General features: G+C 41.6%; 1 protein-coding gene across 2 annotated transcripts in view; it reads right to left on the bottom strand.

The window, feature by feature from the left end:
- The window catches only part of CACHD1 (cache domain containing 1), a 111032-nt gene that overhangs the window by 66459 nt on the left and 28808 nt on the right, over positions 1-15765 (bottom strand). For both annotated transcript variants that reach the window (XM_042808571.1, XM_033008810.2), the window contains exon 2: positions 5501-5563. In XM_042808571.1, coding sequence (XP_042664505.1) covers positions 5501-5563 — 63 coding nt within the window. The remainder of the gene's footprint in view (positions 1-5500; positions 5564-15765) is intronic.

The following is a 15765-nucleotide window of genomic DNA, read 5'->3' as shown; positions in this document are numbered from 1 at the left end:
GTCTGGCTCTGAAGTAGGCTTAGAAAAAGTGATGCATTATCTAACGAGTTTCACATGTGCTGTGTGGAAGTCCTCCAGAAACCCAGAAGATGACAGCAGGCCAACAGCATAAGGATCCAGTGAAAGAAACCCGTAATAGAAATACCACCTGGGATTTTTATTTGCCTTTGTCTATTCCTCTCCATGTGCTACAAAGTCAACAGAGTTTGCAAAACAGTTATTTGATCTTCAGAGAGAGCTGTCCCAAATTCAGTGAGCACCTGTGTCCGATTCAGTTTAGAGGGCACAACTTCTATCCTTTACCATATTTTCAGAAGTAAAGCTGATGTGTATAAATGCTACTTGCATAACAGTCATCTGGGTAGAACCTTTCACAAGCAGACAGGTATGTTCCCTTCATTATATAGTGCTATATATTTAAAAGTATCTCAAAAAATTAAAGTCATGCCAGGATGAAAAATCCTCAGCAGCTATATCCCACTTGTGCAAAATTTCTCATTATTCTAACTCTAATGAACAACCCACATTTCACTGAACTTGCCCACATATGATGGCAAAATCAATGTATGAAATAATTTTTGTCTACCAGGAGCATAAGATCAATGCAAAGCAAAACTCTCAACAGTGATCTTTCAGTTTGCAGTCAGACATGGGAAAAAAAAAAAAAAAAAAAATCCCCAAATTCAGATAAAAAGTTCTCTAGCAGATTGACAACAAATATGTGTAGGTGTTCTCTGTAGCAAAGTTAAAAAAACAAAACAAAACTAAACAAAAAAAAACACCAACAACAGAAGTTTCACTTCAGATTAGGTAATGTATTATGTGATTTCTGGTATTTTTTAACCATTTGATTTAGCATCATAGAATCATTTAGGTTGGAAAAGACCCATAAGATCTTCAAGTCTTAGCTTTTATAGCTCTGAAATATAAGCATTTCTGAATTAAAAATATATTGCATTGCTAGAAGAACGCTTTGTATTACTCCAAAAGACATTTTTGTGGCAGACGCAATTTAATCAATCCCAATTTATTAAAGACTTTGGCTTTCAGGGATTTATTTTTATATACCATTTCTCAACAAACTACTTTTGGTGACCTGGTTCTATTCAAAACAAAACTGCATACCTGAGAAAACCAGTGCTTTGCCTCGCAATTCTCTTCCTGAACCTCTCAACTAGCTTCCTTTGATTTCTTACCAGCTCCTAGCACATTCAAACAAAACTGATTCTCCGGGTTATTACTGATGGCTTTATGGATGATAATTATGCTCTGAATGAGCCAGAAGGAAAAGGAATGAAAGTCTTCTAGCTCTAAACACAGGAGTTACATGGGGAGAAGGATACATTACACAGACAAAAGCTGTCTCTCACTGCTTGTGCGTTCACTTGCTCTAAATTAAAATCCTCTCTCTGTCCCTGCCCTACTCAGCCTTCAAACAGAAGTGAATATTCCCAGGAATATTCCAGCAAGGTGATTTTCAGCTGACATATGCATCTTTACAAGTGACCATCTCAACTAACTTAACTACTGCTTCTTTCCCCAGGGTGCATGGACAGAAATAGAAGAAATTATTATGAATTTCTATCTGCAGAGATGTTGTTTCTGCTGTGCTCCAACTTCTCTGCCAGAGTTCAACGTATCAAGACTTTTCTGCAGGAAGCTGGCAAATATGCTCCCGCTCAAGACTGTGTCACTGTCCTCTTTCCTCCTTGGAGCCCAATTTTATATTCTCTGTACCACAGAAACCAGATGTCTGGCAGGATGCTGCACACATGCTGACTTCCTTGAAAACGACTAAATTAGATTTTCCCCTAATAAAACTAACCATCTTCCACTTTATTTCGATCACTAGTTCACACCAGTAAATTTTCATATTGTATGCAAGTTCTCTGATATTGAAATAACTTACAGGAAAAGAATTCAAGTTACTTTTGGCAACTGCCATCCAATTTTTAATAACCTATTCAAAGCAAAAAAGGTTTTATCTGTTACGTACAATAGAAGTTCTCTAAGTTCAGACCTTAAAAAGCGTAAGCGGTTTAACGTCAAAAGGTAAACCACTCCTTGTGTGGCGTGGAGAAAGCTAAGCGTATTAAATAGTTAGGCCTGAAGGGCAACAGCTGTAGTTTTTCACTTTCTCAACAAACTGAAAGTCATTATTTACACAGTTTGGTGTGTAAAAAAGAAAAAAAAAAAAAAGACCCACCCCCAACAACAATTCAGTGGTCTGTCAGAAAAAACTCCCAGCTGACATAAAACCGTAATTAATTGCCGTCGGGTATCAGTTGTTAAGGAAATGTTAATGAATGACAAACCCAGGAATGAGCGACAGGGGATTTAATTTGCTTACATTTGTTTGCATTTGCTCAAGATGATCCCATTCGATGTTCTACTCTTACTCATAAAACTCCAGTTATATTCCTTGTGATTCATTAGGTCTAAAAGACCTGGTTATTAATGAAACAGAAGTGCTCAATTATTCTTCTATCCACTTCACTGTTGAGCTTTTAACCACAGTAATTATGCTTCACTAGGGCCTCGTTTTTCTGCTCTGACAGCTCTGAATTCATCACACTACCTACAGTGTTTAGACAGTTATTTATATCTACTTAGGGTGAATACATACATCTGCGGCTGGGAAACAAGCAGCGTCCTTTCCTAAGTGCAGAATCGATAGCGGGGACTTCAAAGAAATTTTAATCCAGTTTCTTAGTTTCCCAAAAACACTTTTGGCTTTCAAAAGCCATCTGATACGTATAATCTAGCCCACATGGCCCTCTCGTGGCGCGCGGACCACCCAGAAATATTCGAGAAAAACGTGACCCTAGCGCGACGTCAAAGGCAGCGCGCCCTTCTTTTAAGATGTACGGGATGGTTTCAGATTTAAGCTTTTAAAGTCAGGCAGCAGTTCCCCTTTCACGGTCCCTTGGCGCACACGCACCCACCCGTGCGTGCTCAGCGGGGGGAAAGTGGGCTCCGGCATCGCGGCCGCACCTCCTGCCCCTGGCCCCGAACCATCCCCGGCCGCCCACACCCCACCTCGGGCACCACGTAAGCCAAGCACCGAGCCTCACCAATTGCGTGATTTCTTCTGTGGGATCATAGTATGGGCATCTGATTTTTAATTTTTATTTTATTTACAAGGTTGCACGGGTGCATCATCCATTGCAAAAGTATGCCCAAATTAGTAATAGGAACACGCATCAGAATTGTACAATTTAATAACACAAAATGAACTATTCAAATACACAGCCACATGTATTTGGACCTCCAGGGGAAAAAAGGTACCACCTATATGAAGGGAACAGGATGTCATTATACTCTGTTCCATATAACCTCTTCTTAATTATGTGTTCTCCAATTAGAGGTTGTCAAAAAAGAAAAATAATTTGGGGGCTTTCTTGGAAGAGAGGAGATTAAAAAATAATTGAAGGGTTCTAATACAACATTAATGGCACATCTGCTGCCCCTGTGACATTCATGCTGGTAACTGCTTAATAAAAAAAGAAAAAAAAAAATAGGGGGGGGGAAGCAGAAGCCAAACAAACCCAAGAGAGAATAAGAATAATTATTAAAAGCATGGAAGGTCTTCTGCACAATTCACTTGAGAAGCAAAGTGGGAAAGGTGGCATAACAAAGACAGCCACTGGGATCAAAACCAGAAGACGGAACATCCTCCTGGCTTATTTACCCCTCCTCACATTTTTTTTACTCTTGTATTATAGGTGATGATCTCAACTGTGATGATTGAAAATCAGAAATGTGTTTCTACAGCCAAATAGAGTTTGTAGGGCAGACTCACATAAAATGATCAAGCTTAAGGAAAAATTTCTATCAAACGTCTTCTAACTAACCAGAGCTAGAAAAAAATCTCCCGTAAAGCAGAACAGCCATTACTATGATTGAGACACTATTATCTGCAGAGTCAAGCAATTGTTAATACCAGAATTAGGGTAATTTACTAGGATTAATGCATTGCTCTGGTTTCTTCTGTTGTTTCCCACACACATCTGTATCTCATCAAACAAACATCTAACACAGACACAAGCAGTACCAAAGGTGAACTTTGCTGATTTTTTTCCTAAACACAGACCCAATCATTTTTACAATAACACATACAAGAGATTCACCTTAAATTGACATCATACAACTGTTAAGAGTCTCATTTAAATCCCAGATTGCTAATCACACGCTCTTATATTTATCAAATTTTTCTGTTAACATTGTTAGACACTTCAATTTATTGCCAGTATGGGACAAGGCTTCTACTCCAACGACTTGGTTTTGGTTTAACAGAAACCCAGCATCAGTGGAACTCTGTCTGAACTATTCCACTTTCTGCAAATTTATTTAGTTCCTACATTGACCATAATCCCATCAAAAGCCACCATATTTCTTCTGAAATAGAAGATGAGCTGAGCCCCTGCTCTCCAGTGCAAACTCTCCAAAAGTTTAAATACAGTGTGCAGGGATTCACAATCCCATTTAATCCAGCTCAGCTTTGACTTTTTCCTTGGGGGAAAAGAAAAAAAAAAAAAAAAGCCTGGGAATTTTACTATGTATGGTAAACACAACTTAAGAGTGTTAATTTGTTTATATTACATGACCAGTTTTAATGCACACAAGCATGCAATGTACTGATATGCTCCTGGAAACCAGCAACAGCAGCTCAAGCGCAAATCAGGCTACCTGCAAGACTGAAGAACATTTCCCTTTTCCCCAGGGAGAGCCCCTCTCTGGGGCACTTTTGTTTTTACTGAACATTAAAACTGGTTTGATAGGGGTCCAGGAAGGTCAGGTTACTCGCTGAAGGTTGCGCAAGTGCGTCCATGCTTAAACTGGAAGGAAAAGCTGGTTCTTTGTTTGGACACCCAGGCTGGCCACGCAGGGCAGCGGCTGCCTCTTCTACCAAAACTCATCGCATTTAACACAAACGTGCAGTTGTGAGGATACAGAATTGGTACCTTAATTTCTTAAAGAATAAAACATGATCTATTTGATCTGTTTTACAATTGATACAAAATTAATCTTCCAAATGTAGGAATGTATTAAAAAGCCCCCATAAAATTACAAAAAGCCCTCAACCACAACTGTTATGCATGAAGCTGTAGCTGTCCCATATTTACACAAAGCAATTGATACCATTTCCACATTCATAAACAACGTTAGAGTTCTTGCTTTCAATTATAACAACTCTAAAAGAGACACTTCCAACAGGAAAACCAGTCAATTAACGTGAGATACTACACAAGGGCCCCAGTTCTGCCTCTGCTCTTTTGTTTCTAGGGGAAGGACGCACACGAAGCAGATGGAAAGACTTTTCATGGCAATGCAAAGCTCTCAAATACATAATCAGCCAGTATACCCCATCTCCATTTATACGCTATTCCATTTATTGTTATCCGATGTGCTGGACGCTAGGAAAGCAGCCACAATAAAGCCAGACAGAAGTGTAATTTCTAAGCTGACTCTGCCCCTGGGAAGGGGCTTTTGGACTCACCTGTTGAACTTCACTTTCTCCATTCGATATTTTCTCTGTGTACACAAAGGAGTTGAATATCCTCTGCAAGAAAAAAAAGAAAGGATGCGTAAGAGACATTTTGTTATAAGCGTCGCACTAAAGCAGCTCCAAAGGGCACAGGGGTGAGGAAATGGGTGTCAGAAAAGGAGCATTTCACCTGGGGAGTCTCTAATGCCAGGGGACCCTACCCCATGTCTCTGCATACCCGTTTGTGGATCTGCATGAAGAAGCTGGGTTTGTTTTTGAAGGCAAAGACATAACAGGGTTTTGGTTTTTTTTTTTTTTTCAAAACAGCTGCTCAGTTACCAAACTGACATAAGGTGCTAAAAAAAAAAAAACTGTTTCACATTAGAGAGCTACTGCTGTGCAAACTATGACTGTTCTCTTGTGCTAAACATTTAACCCAACATAACTATTTTTAAAAGTCCTAACACACGAGAGGCTGTGAGCTGAATTTAGACATAATTGGTATCTGGAAAAAGAGAAAAATGAGACTCGCTTTTGAACACAACTGCATCGAGCTCACTAATAGCAAAAAAGGGATGTATCAGAACATAGAATTGAGAGCTGTGTCCCCCTGGGAAAGGTTCCCATCTGTTCCCAGAGGGATGTGGCTGCCTCCACAGGTGATAGCCACACTGTCATCCCTGCTCATTTACAGTGCTTACGTGGAGGAAAAAACATTCAACACCTTGTTAATATTCTGCTTCCAGACTGAAAAATAAGATTGGAAGTATTTGGGGTTACGCTGATGACATTCCTGAAAAGTCTGCCTGATATACTTAAGTTTCTCGTTCAAGAGTTCTCATTACCAAGGGCAGCTTTCCCCTTAGGGACAGTGGGGCCATCCCCCACTGGAAAACCTACAAGTGTCCCTAAAATATTCCTCTGTTATCGGTCTTAATAGCAGTATGCAGTAGCTGCATAATGCAGTGGAGTTTTGCGAGAACAGTACCATGCAAAACAAGAATAGTATTGGTTATTCATTATCAGTAAACATAATAGTAACACGTGGAGGTTATTTAGGTTGCTATACATTGGAAAACAGGGGGGGGAAAAAAAAAAGTCCATTACTTTATGGAACATCTTCTAACTTTCTCCTCTATGAACGCAAGATATCCAATACAGAAGCTGAACGAATTTTCCAAGCAGATCCTTATTAAGATGCTGACACTTCCTTGCAAACATGGGTGTTTGCAACACACTGCACTTTTTACAAAAACAGAGCCCAAACCTGAGAGGTGCTGATAGTGCCTGCCACAGAAAGAACTGCATGGGGAGCCCAGTCTGAGTCGTGAAGGAGTTGCTCTGGCTGCCCACGGGAGCCGGAGGTCCAAGAGAGCATTTTAACATTGCACCTGGTGTGACACTTACTGGAGCTTCTGCACATCGTGTAGGGAAGAGCATGAACTAGTGGGAAATACATCTTATGACTTCAAATATACCAAAAATCTGTGATAGAAGCAGAAAGAATATGGTGAGTAAATGCCTTCCTAGACTGTGGAGGAGGCATTAAGAAAAAAAAAAAAAAAAGTAGTCTCTGGGACTTTTCTCTGCCAGCCTCAAGGGCAGCTGGGATTTCACTGACAGTGGATCCCACGTCTATCAGCATTAAGCCAAACATGGCAATACATCTGTAGACATGGCCACATCTGGCGAAGGACAGTGATTCATAAGGACCCTGGTGTGCCCCTCCCTTGATGTGATAGTTGTGAAATTACTAAGACTCATGCTTACAGCAACACAGTAAGCCAGAACCAGCTCTCCAAATTATTAGCAATAACTACAATTACTAAAGAAGTTTAAATTTCACCCAAGTCCAGTGTAATCATTGGTCCATGATTCCAAGAAGGTTCTTGATGTGGGTTCAGCTGACTTCCTCCTAGTGAGGCTACCTGCAGCTGTAACCGGCAAAACCAGCCTGGAACCCCCTTTGGTGTGCTCTGCTCCACTTATGATCATCACTTTCCCTTATCCCTCTCCCTCCTGAGGGCTTCAGGAATTCCAAAAATTTGAACTCTTAATTCTAAAGAAGCATTTGGAGGGGCAGCAATAAATTGCTTCGGTTTACAAGTCTGAGAGATCCAAGAAGGAAGGGGGGGGGGGGGGGGGGAGGGAAAACAAGAAGCAGGAAAAAAAAACAAAAAGGCATATACTCTTAAAAGCTGCCCATACATTGAGACTTCCTCTTATTCCAGACCTTTGTTTAAAGTTCTGCTTGGGTACTTTAACTACAAACATGTTGGCTTTCTTTTTTTTTTTCTCCCTCATGAGATGAAAAGATAATTTAAACATCAGAAGAAAATACATTAAAGCATGTCATTTTGATGCAAAATGTTTTAAATGAATCGAATTTTTCTCTCCATGCAGCATTTAGTCTCCAGACATCAAAAGGAGCAAGAAGGAAATAGACTGTCAGCTACCAAGAATGGAGCTTTCTGTCCTTAACACAAAGCTGACCCCTTCCTCCACCCCTTTAACATGTAGCCGTGTTTATGAACTTTCAAAATAATGCCAGAGAACATTATACACGGTTATATGAGAGTCACAGTGCCAGCAGGAATTTATCTGGCCACTGGGCTAGGGTTTTAGCCTGTTTTTGCTTGATTTTTAATTTAACCAAATTCTTGAAAACATTATGGTATCTCTTACTTTTTCAATTAAAAGCTGTGTGCATGTCAGAGAGGGGGTGGCAGGAGCCTGCTAGTCAAATTGCCATCGCAGACAACGAGCCTGAAACAAGAGTAAAAACTAAACAAGGATTGAGAAACCACCCAGGAAAATGCAAGCCATCCCACACCAAGCTCCCCGAGGCCACGTGTTAACCGCTCGGCCCCTACCAGGGTACAGGCCCGTCACTTGGGATATCCACTCCCTATTCAAGAACCTCTATGCAGAATTTCACCCAGAGCCAAAAACCTCTCCTTGTTGTATTTAAACTACTTTTACTAACTTAAAACGTGATCTAACTTTAAGTAGAAAAACAGAGCTAATTGGCAACCTCCAAATGAAGTTAAAGGAACTTCACAGACCCAAGAGTAAGTCAGCTCCTAAATACTTATTTTTGTCAGTTTGTGGAGAACATGCCCACTGTAGTTTACACAGGGCGTTAGCATCTGTACCTCACTCTTCCCATCCCTCATTGTTTAATTGAGTCTGTTTAGCAGATGGCAGCAGGCTAAATCCACTCCAACAGGAACAATTACACACGTGTTTAATGAGATGCTCGCGCAGGATTATTTGCCGTAACCCATCACCACTGGGTCTCACAACGCACGAAGGCTCCAGCCGCTGCACGGTTCAGCCTTTTGGCCAGACATGGAGCCACCTGCATCCCCGCCACCGCTCCCAATGCCTCCTCATCACGCACCTCCTCAAGCCCTGAAACGGCATTTTATTTTATTTTTCTCTGCTTACCCCCCTCTCTTTACTATCATCAGTCTGTTATGATGTTTATAAATACTCAGGTTCTGAACATCGGTCAGTGACATGAGAAGGATTAATTTTCTCAGGAATTCTCAAATTCCTTTAAACCTGTCATCTTTAAAAGACAACACCTTTGTTCTTGTGGCCCATGGCAAGCAAAGCTACACGCTCTATGCTGTCCACTACTTATCTGAGGTAGTGGACTGAGTACAGTTGCTTCACAGTCATGCTCCAGCCCTGCACACGCTACTTCAGCTACCCCAATGGCTTGGTTTCATCAAGCAGATTACCACAAGTTTTTGACTAAAACAAAAAAAAAAAAAAAAAGGAAAGAAACAAAAGCAGCTTTTTTTTTTTTTTTCTCCCTAATCCCAACTGTGAATTAAATTTCAAAATTCGGTTTAGAAACCTGCATTTCGTTGCAACTTTTCCTTTGTGCTGCCCCAGCTCACCCAGCACGGCAAGCAAACCTTGCTTCATTCACTTCAGCTCTTTCTGGCACAAAGCATCAGCATTCAAAGACAACATTAAGAAGTAAACAAAACTCAAAAACTTCTTCAAAACTTAGAAGTATCTGCATTTTTTGTGCTTTGTTCTAAAAACAAACTTCAGAAATGACATTAATTTCAGATTTAGCCATGTCTAAATTGGAAAGTCAGTGAAGCTGTAATTCTCTTTTCAAATTACTCAAATGTTGGAGATGCTCAGAGAGAAATCACACATGGCTGGCTGGCTGGCTCTGTCACCTGCTGCTTTATACTCACATTTAAACTCCGTGGGGCAGGCAGGGGCCGAGCACAAAGCCCTGCGCTATCCCCGGGGCCCCCACGCCTCCGGCAACACCTCAATCCTGCAGCACATCACTCACGCTCCTAATGCTCCCCTCCCCTTACCCAACACGGCACTCGCATTTAGCTACACAAACAGAAGCCTAGAAAGAGAAAATCATGGTATCTGCGGGGACCACTGCAGGATTTCCGGCGATCCGTGGCAGCTCCAAGACACGCAGACTTCGGGAGAGCCGAGTGGTGTGTCCCTGCGAGCCTGCAGAGGATGGCCACAGCCTGGATGGCGTCCTGAGAAAGCTGGGGTTTGTTTTACAAATACACATTTTCAACACTTCAGAGACTTGCTTTCCTAAGCTCTTTAATTACCTGTCTGGGTCAAAGCACTTGCAGCTTCCTAGAAAATATTCTTCTGTGGTATCCAGATACATCCTTTAATGACTTTAACTGCAACCAAGTGCTTCTCGGTGCCACCAGCCTGCCTCACTTTTAGCTCTGAGCAACAGGATAAATATTTGATAAGTAAGATAAATTGGGAAGTGAGGAGAACATCCAAGGGCAGGCGTCCTCAGGGCTGAGAAGATTTGGGCCACCGCCGTCTAATGCATCCCACAGGTGGGTCTGACAGTGATGAATGGGCACAGCACCCAAACCTCCATCTCCGGGCAGGATGGAGTCAGGTTTCCCACCAAGCCAGAGATAAGGGGTAGCTCGGGGTTAGCTTTGTGGTGTGTCGAAACAAGGCTTAGGAGACTTTTAGATTTGAAGCTAAAGGCAACTCAGTTTTAAATCTGAGAGATGACTTTAAACCAAGCTTAACATAAAAAGTAAAATGTTAACTGGCTTGTCCCCTCAGTTCCTCGAGATTAAAATGAACTCAGCAGCAATGCACTGGAGCGAGGAAACACTTCAAAAGCGCCTAGTTTGTCAGCACTGCACCAAAATAAACAAAAGAAGCCACCACCCCCAAACCTCCAAGGTTCCCAACCAAATACAAGCGCCAACTGCTCTGCAGAGCAGTCAACCATTTGCATATCACTTCATTTGCCAGACAAGATATGAATCCATCTCCATACCGAGAGAAATAACAATTTTAGAGACAAAGAAAATTAGGAAAAACAAATACATGATTACAGCTCCACTGTGCTGTAAATATGTCAAAGCTGGTTTACCATCTATACTACAAGATGTTTAAAAACAAAAAACAAAAAAAATTTCAGCAGATTTAGGACTGCTGTTACCTGCTATATTTGAGTAATGACAGCATGAAAAAAAAATAAACAGCAGTTTTTAAGAAGTATACAAGACAGCAGTACCAAAATGTACGTGTCAAACATACATGCCACTAGCTCAGCAGGGCTGCAATACTTTTTAAACTTCAAGCAGCTACTGACCAGGGTCTCTTTCTTATTTTAAAGGTTAATGTTTTAAAAGGTAGTGAGCAAACAAATATATAACAAATCCTTTTTCTCATGAAACTCACTGAGTGAGATTGTTTTGAGGGAAACCTGGGGATTCTGTCTGGAGTTTATTTTTGCAGCGTCTGAAGCTGTATCACATTATGTTTTGTTACCATTTTCTAAAACCGAGAAACATTAAATAGTGGGTTCCCATGAGATCAAGGACATGCTTTGTTTCCTTCTCTAAGAATTTACAATATACATATAAGAAGCTAAAGTAAATTAGAGGAAAACACAGCACACGGCAAGCCCAGTCGGATGAGAGCAATGATGGCAGCAGCCCAGTATTACAGACCCTGCTCAGCCCAGGGACAGATGCGGCAGCTACACTTCTGAAAGGAATATCCCACCATCACACTGAGAATGCCTTTCTCTTTCTGTGGGTTTCAGAAAAAAAAAAAAACAGGTTTTCAGGAAGGATTTAACTAATGAATGCTTTTTTCATTATGTTACTTGTCAAGCAGCAACGGATACCTTTATCAGACAGGTAGACAGAGAGAGTGGTGGTGCAGAGCTCACGAGCTGCGCTCCGGTCGGTGCTCGCGTAGGGGTCAGAGCACAGGCAGCCTCTCCTCGGAGAGCAGGCACCACCAACAGCATCTTCAATTAAAAAATGAGAAAATGCAAAGTCTCCACAGCTTGTGGTTCTGCCATCCTGGCCTAGTTCATCTCCTACCACCTACATTTTTCTTGGAGAATCTCTGTCACTAATGGGCAAAGCTGGTCTGTGCTCAATTATCTACGTTGCTGGAGTGTTGTTAAACCACATCATCATTTGAAAGACCCCCTTGGCAGCTTCATTTAAATGATTTTGCTTGTTTTACTTATAAAATTTACACCAGATTACTTGGAATGAGGAAGAATTTGTGGGAAAAGAAAAATCGATTGTGAGAAAAAGCTGAGACTACCAGACACAGCTTTTCCATAGGCAAAGTGAACACAGAACCTCCTGGCACTCTGGCTGCAAGCGTGCAAGAGTTCGCAGACGCGTATCTCCACATGCTCATATGCACCCCTTCACGGGGAGGTACGTTCTACAATATCTGAGAAGGTTTTAAGCAGGAAAACATCATCTCTCTTCCCAGTTTTTATCTTAATTAAGATTGCTTACCAATTCACTATTTACAAATCAAGCTACCATTATCTTCTGCCACATGCTGAGTTGGCCCACCGCATCTTTGCTCCCCAGTCTGCAGCCAGCACTAGAGCAACACGATGCAGAGGACAAGAGAAGAACCCGTACCCAGGTTTGATCTTCACTTTGACGGTAGAAAGCATCACAGTTAGCATTTATAATTTATCTACTATCATTAGCCTGGTGGGAGGTAAAAGCCTTTGGGATCATTTCAAGAGACGTATTCAGAAGGGGAGATGGTAAGTAGGTATGACATTGCTTGAAAACAGTCAAAGTAGAGCACAATTCTTATTTCCTTGGAAAACTTCAGGCATTTGCAAGGAAAGAAAACTATGGCAAACTGAGTAACTGCCAAAAATGCAATCAAGAACTGGCAGATTTTTTGTCTTCGTTTTCAAGGGACCAGAGAAGAGGGAGAAAAAAGAATAAGAGGGGAAAATACCCTACGAAAATTAGTTCCACATGTTAAAAAGATTATTCATTTAGCCAATGTAACTTGACTAAGGTTATACTTGTGGCAGTGTATATGGCAGTATTTCAGAAAAAGGTAAGTTTTGCTACCCAACCTTAAAATACAAAGCAGATGGTCTTCTCAATAGGATTGGATTTTTTCTCCCTAAATTCATTCCTCATTCCACCCTCTAGGATGTGAAACTTTAAATATTTAATGTGGTTTTTATCAGGTCAAAAACTTTCTGGTTACTGGACATTTTTCAACTTGCTGCATTTTGTTGGTCCTCTTCCCTTTAAAGAGAACATAAATTTGAGCATTCATCAGCAGCAAAATCAACCTGAAACTTGACTCTATTGGGAGAACCCTGGGTTTCATTTTTCTGTTTTGTTTTCAAGCTCGTGTCAAAATGACTAACGAAAAATGGGGCAACATTTAAGCAGCAGACCAATACACAGATGCAATTCTTTGGCCAAAAGAGCTTGATATAGTTTTAGTATAATTACTTTACTTGTCCAATTTGGTCATTAATTCAATATGCAGCAAGTATGCAGAAAAAACACGATTCAATTTATGTAACATTCCCCAGCTAGAACTGTGTAATTTTACAGCAAAGTCAAAAAAAAAAAAAAAAAAATGTTTCCTGATCTGTTTGATGCAATTAAGGCAGAGGCTGTGGTGTTTTGTGTAGAGAAGCATCACAGCATAGGACACTAAGGCTGGAGTGAGGTATTAAAGAGATCTACTTACAAGACAAAACAAAAAAAAAAAAAAATCCAAGAACGACAAGCTTAAACATAGGAATTTATAGATCATAAATCAGGACACCAAACTTCTGGGCATAAAATGAATGGGCTGATGCTAATGTAATTACAGAACTGTTTTCTTTAAATGTCCAAGAATATCATTTTTCAGGATCTCTCAGCAGGAACCATCAACATACACACAATAAATATCATGGTAACAGCTTTCCCCTGCAACTGCTGCTGCAGCGCTTAACAATAACTCTCTAATATTGCCTGCGCTCAGGAATACACAGAAGTTTAAAACTTTTAACACATGCTGCAGTCAGTTCTCAGCTGCTTCCGCGCAAGATACCAACACTTTTTGCCAAGAGAAAAATAACAGACAAGTAACAACCTGAACGAGACTGTACGTAAGTACCATCCTGCATGAGTCAGTGTCTGTAATAAAAAGTACAAGAGTACTCTTATATGATAATATTATTTGTATTAATAAGTAGAAGAGCTTTAAGCTCACCTGTTTACATACCTCATTTGCATTGTTGTTCTTTGATATAATCTACACCCTTCCTTTTTCAAGCGGAAGGGCGCAGGAGCAATTCTTTACACTCCTAAATTCTTATTTTGTATTCCTGTATTCTCAAATTTTAAAAGTTGTTAAATTAACTCAGGAAGATAAACACTTTGCATCATTATCTTAACCCTTCTCTCCAACCTGGATGTAAATTACTTGAAAATAACTGTTACATTACAAATTGACCCAGGGCTTAAAATTGACTTAAACTTGACCCCCTGACGCTGCCCACGCAGAGGCGAGGTCCGGCACACCAACTCTCAGGTGCAAGACCTCACTAAACCCAAAGTGCTTTGAGACTTGCACACCCGAGGAAGGCGCGGGGCTGGGAGCAGCGGTGCCTGCAAAGGGAGATACCTCCGGCTGCTGAGTCGCAGGGGTTAACTCATTTCCCTGTTTTCACATGGCTGGTTTTGGCACGCCGGCTCACATTGGTGCTGTGGCTAGAAAAAACGAGCTCTTGACAGAGATTTACAGGATGGCCTAAGTATTTAAAAAAATCTTCCAGTTTAACGTTAGCAGATTTTATAGGTTAGAAAGAAATAATTGCTGCACCTACTGGGGCTATATCCCACCTGCAGACGTAGCCTCCTAAAACACTTCTCAAACCAAACCTGGTTTATGCAGAAGCTGTGGGCGCTGAAGGAGCACAGAGAGGGCAAGGATCTGTGTTTGCCTACGAATGGTAAGTGGAAACGGCATCCCGGGCAGCAGTGGCCGGAGCACGTGTGCCAAAGCTCTCCCTACACCTGCACGCTCACGTGCCAGGGAACGCTGCGTGCTCCTGGAATTGCTGCCCAGGAGCTTGGGGAGACCCATCCTCGGGGTATCCAAACCCAGCAGGTCAGGTGCCCCAGCCGAGCAGGGCAAGAGGACATCAGGAGGTCCCGTCCCACCTCAGCCGCTCTCCGATTCTCTAAGGACACGGTGCCAGTCCCAGAGCTGTGCCCCCCACGCTAAAACCGTGGGTCAAGCACCAGATGCTCACAAAAGCAGACACGAGTTAGTTTAATTTGCACTCTTTATGACCTTGAAATTTGAAATCCCCTGGTACTCTCTGTGAGCTTTAGGAAACAACATTTCACTATACTTAGGTGCTAATGAAAATAGAAATACCCATCAACCAGCACTGGAAATAGGATATTCTCCTCTTTCTTCCAAAACAGCGGTGGAATGCAACTCAGGAAGCAAGCACACTAACAGACTAATTATCTGACAACTTATCCCCAATTAAGTTTCATGAGCCAGAAGACAGACAGAAGCCTACAACAGAAGTAAACGCTGCATCCTGGACCCCAAAAAATAACGTACAGATGCAGAATAGCAAATAATTTCGAGGTCAGTGAAGCAAAGAAGATGATCTCTGGAAGAAACTGCTAACCCCCTTTTCCAGGTGAATTGCTAGTGCTCATCCAAGGTCAATGGTAACCCCAACACTCTGCGGGACAACGGCCAGAGGAGCAGAGCTGGCCCACGGCATCCAGCAACCCACCTTCAGCTGGCTCCTGCCCAACGGGGGTCAACTGGTCCCTAGGACTATTTTTCCCTCCTTCTTTCATAGACCTGTGGTCCAACATGAGTCACCCCTCCGTGAAACCAAATCTCACAGGAACACTCAATGATTACATGTTCTTCCTCCTGTTTAACTTGTTATCTTGGGACACACGAGG

Source organism: Tyto alba, unplaced genomic scaffold, assembly GCF_018691265.1.
Source record: "Tyto alba isolate M040663 unplaced genomic scaffold, T.alba_DEE_v4.0 Super-Scaffold_1000006, whole genome shotgun sequence".
NCBI classification, from domain to species: Eukaryota; Metazoa; Chordata; class Aves; order Strigiformes; family Tytonidae; genus Tyto; species Tyto alba.
Note: the sequence above shows the minus strand (reverse complement) of the source record. Positions and strands in the feature narration are given on the sequence as shown.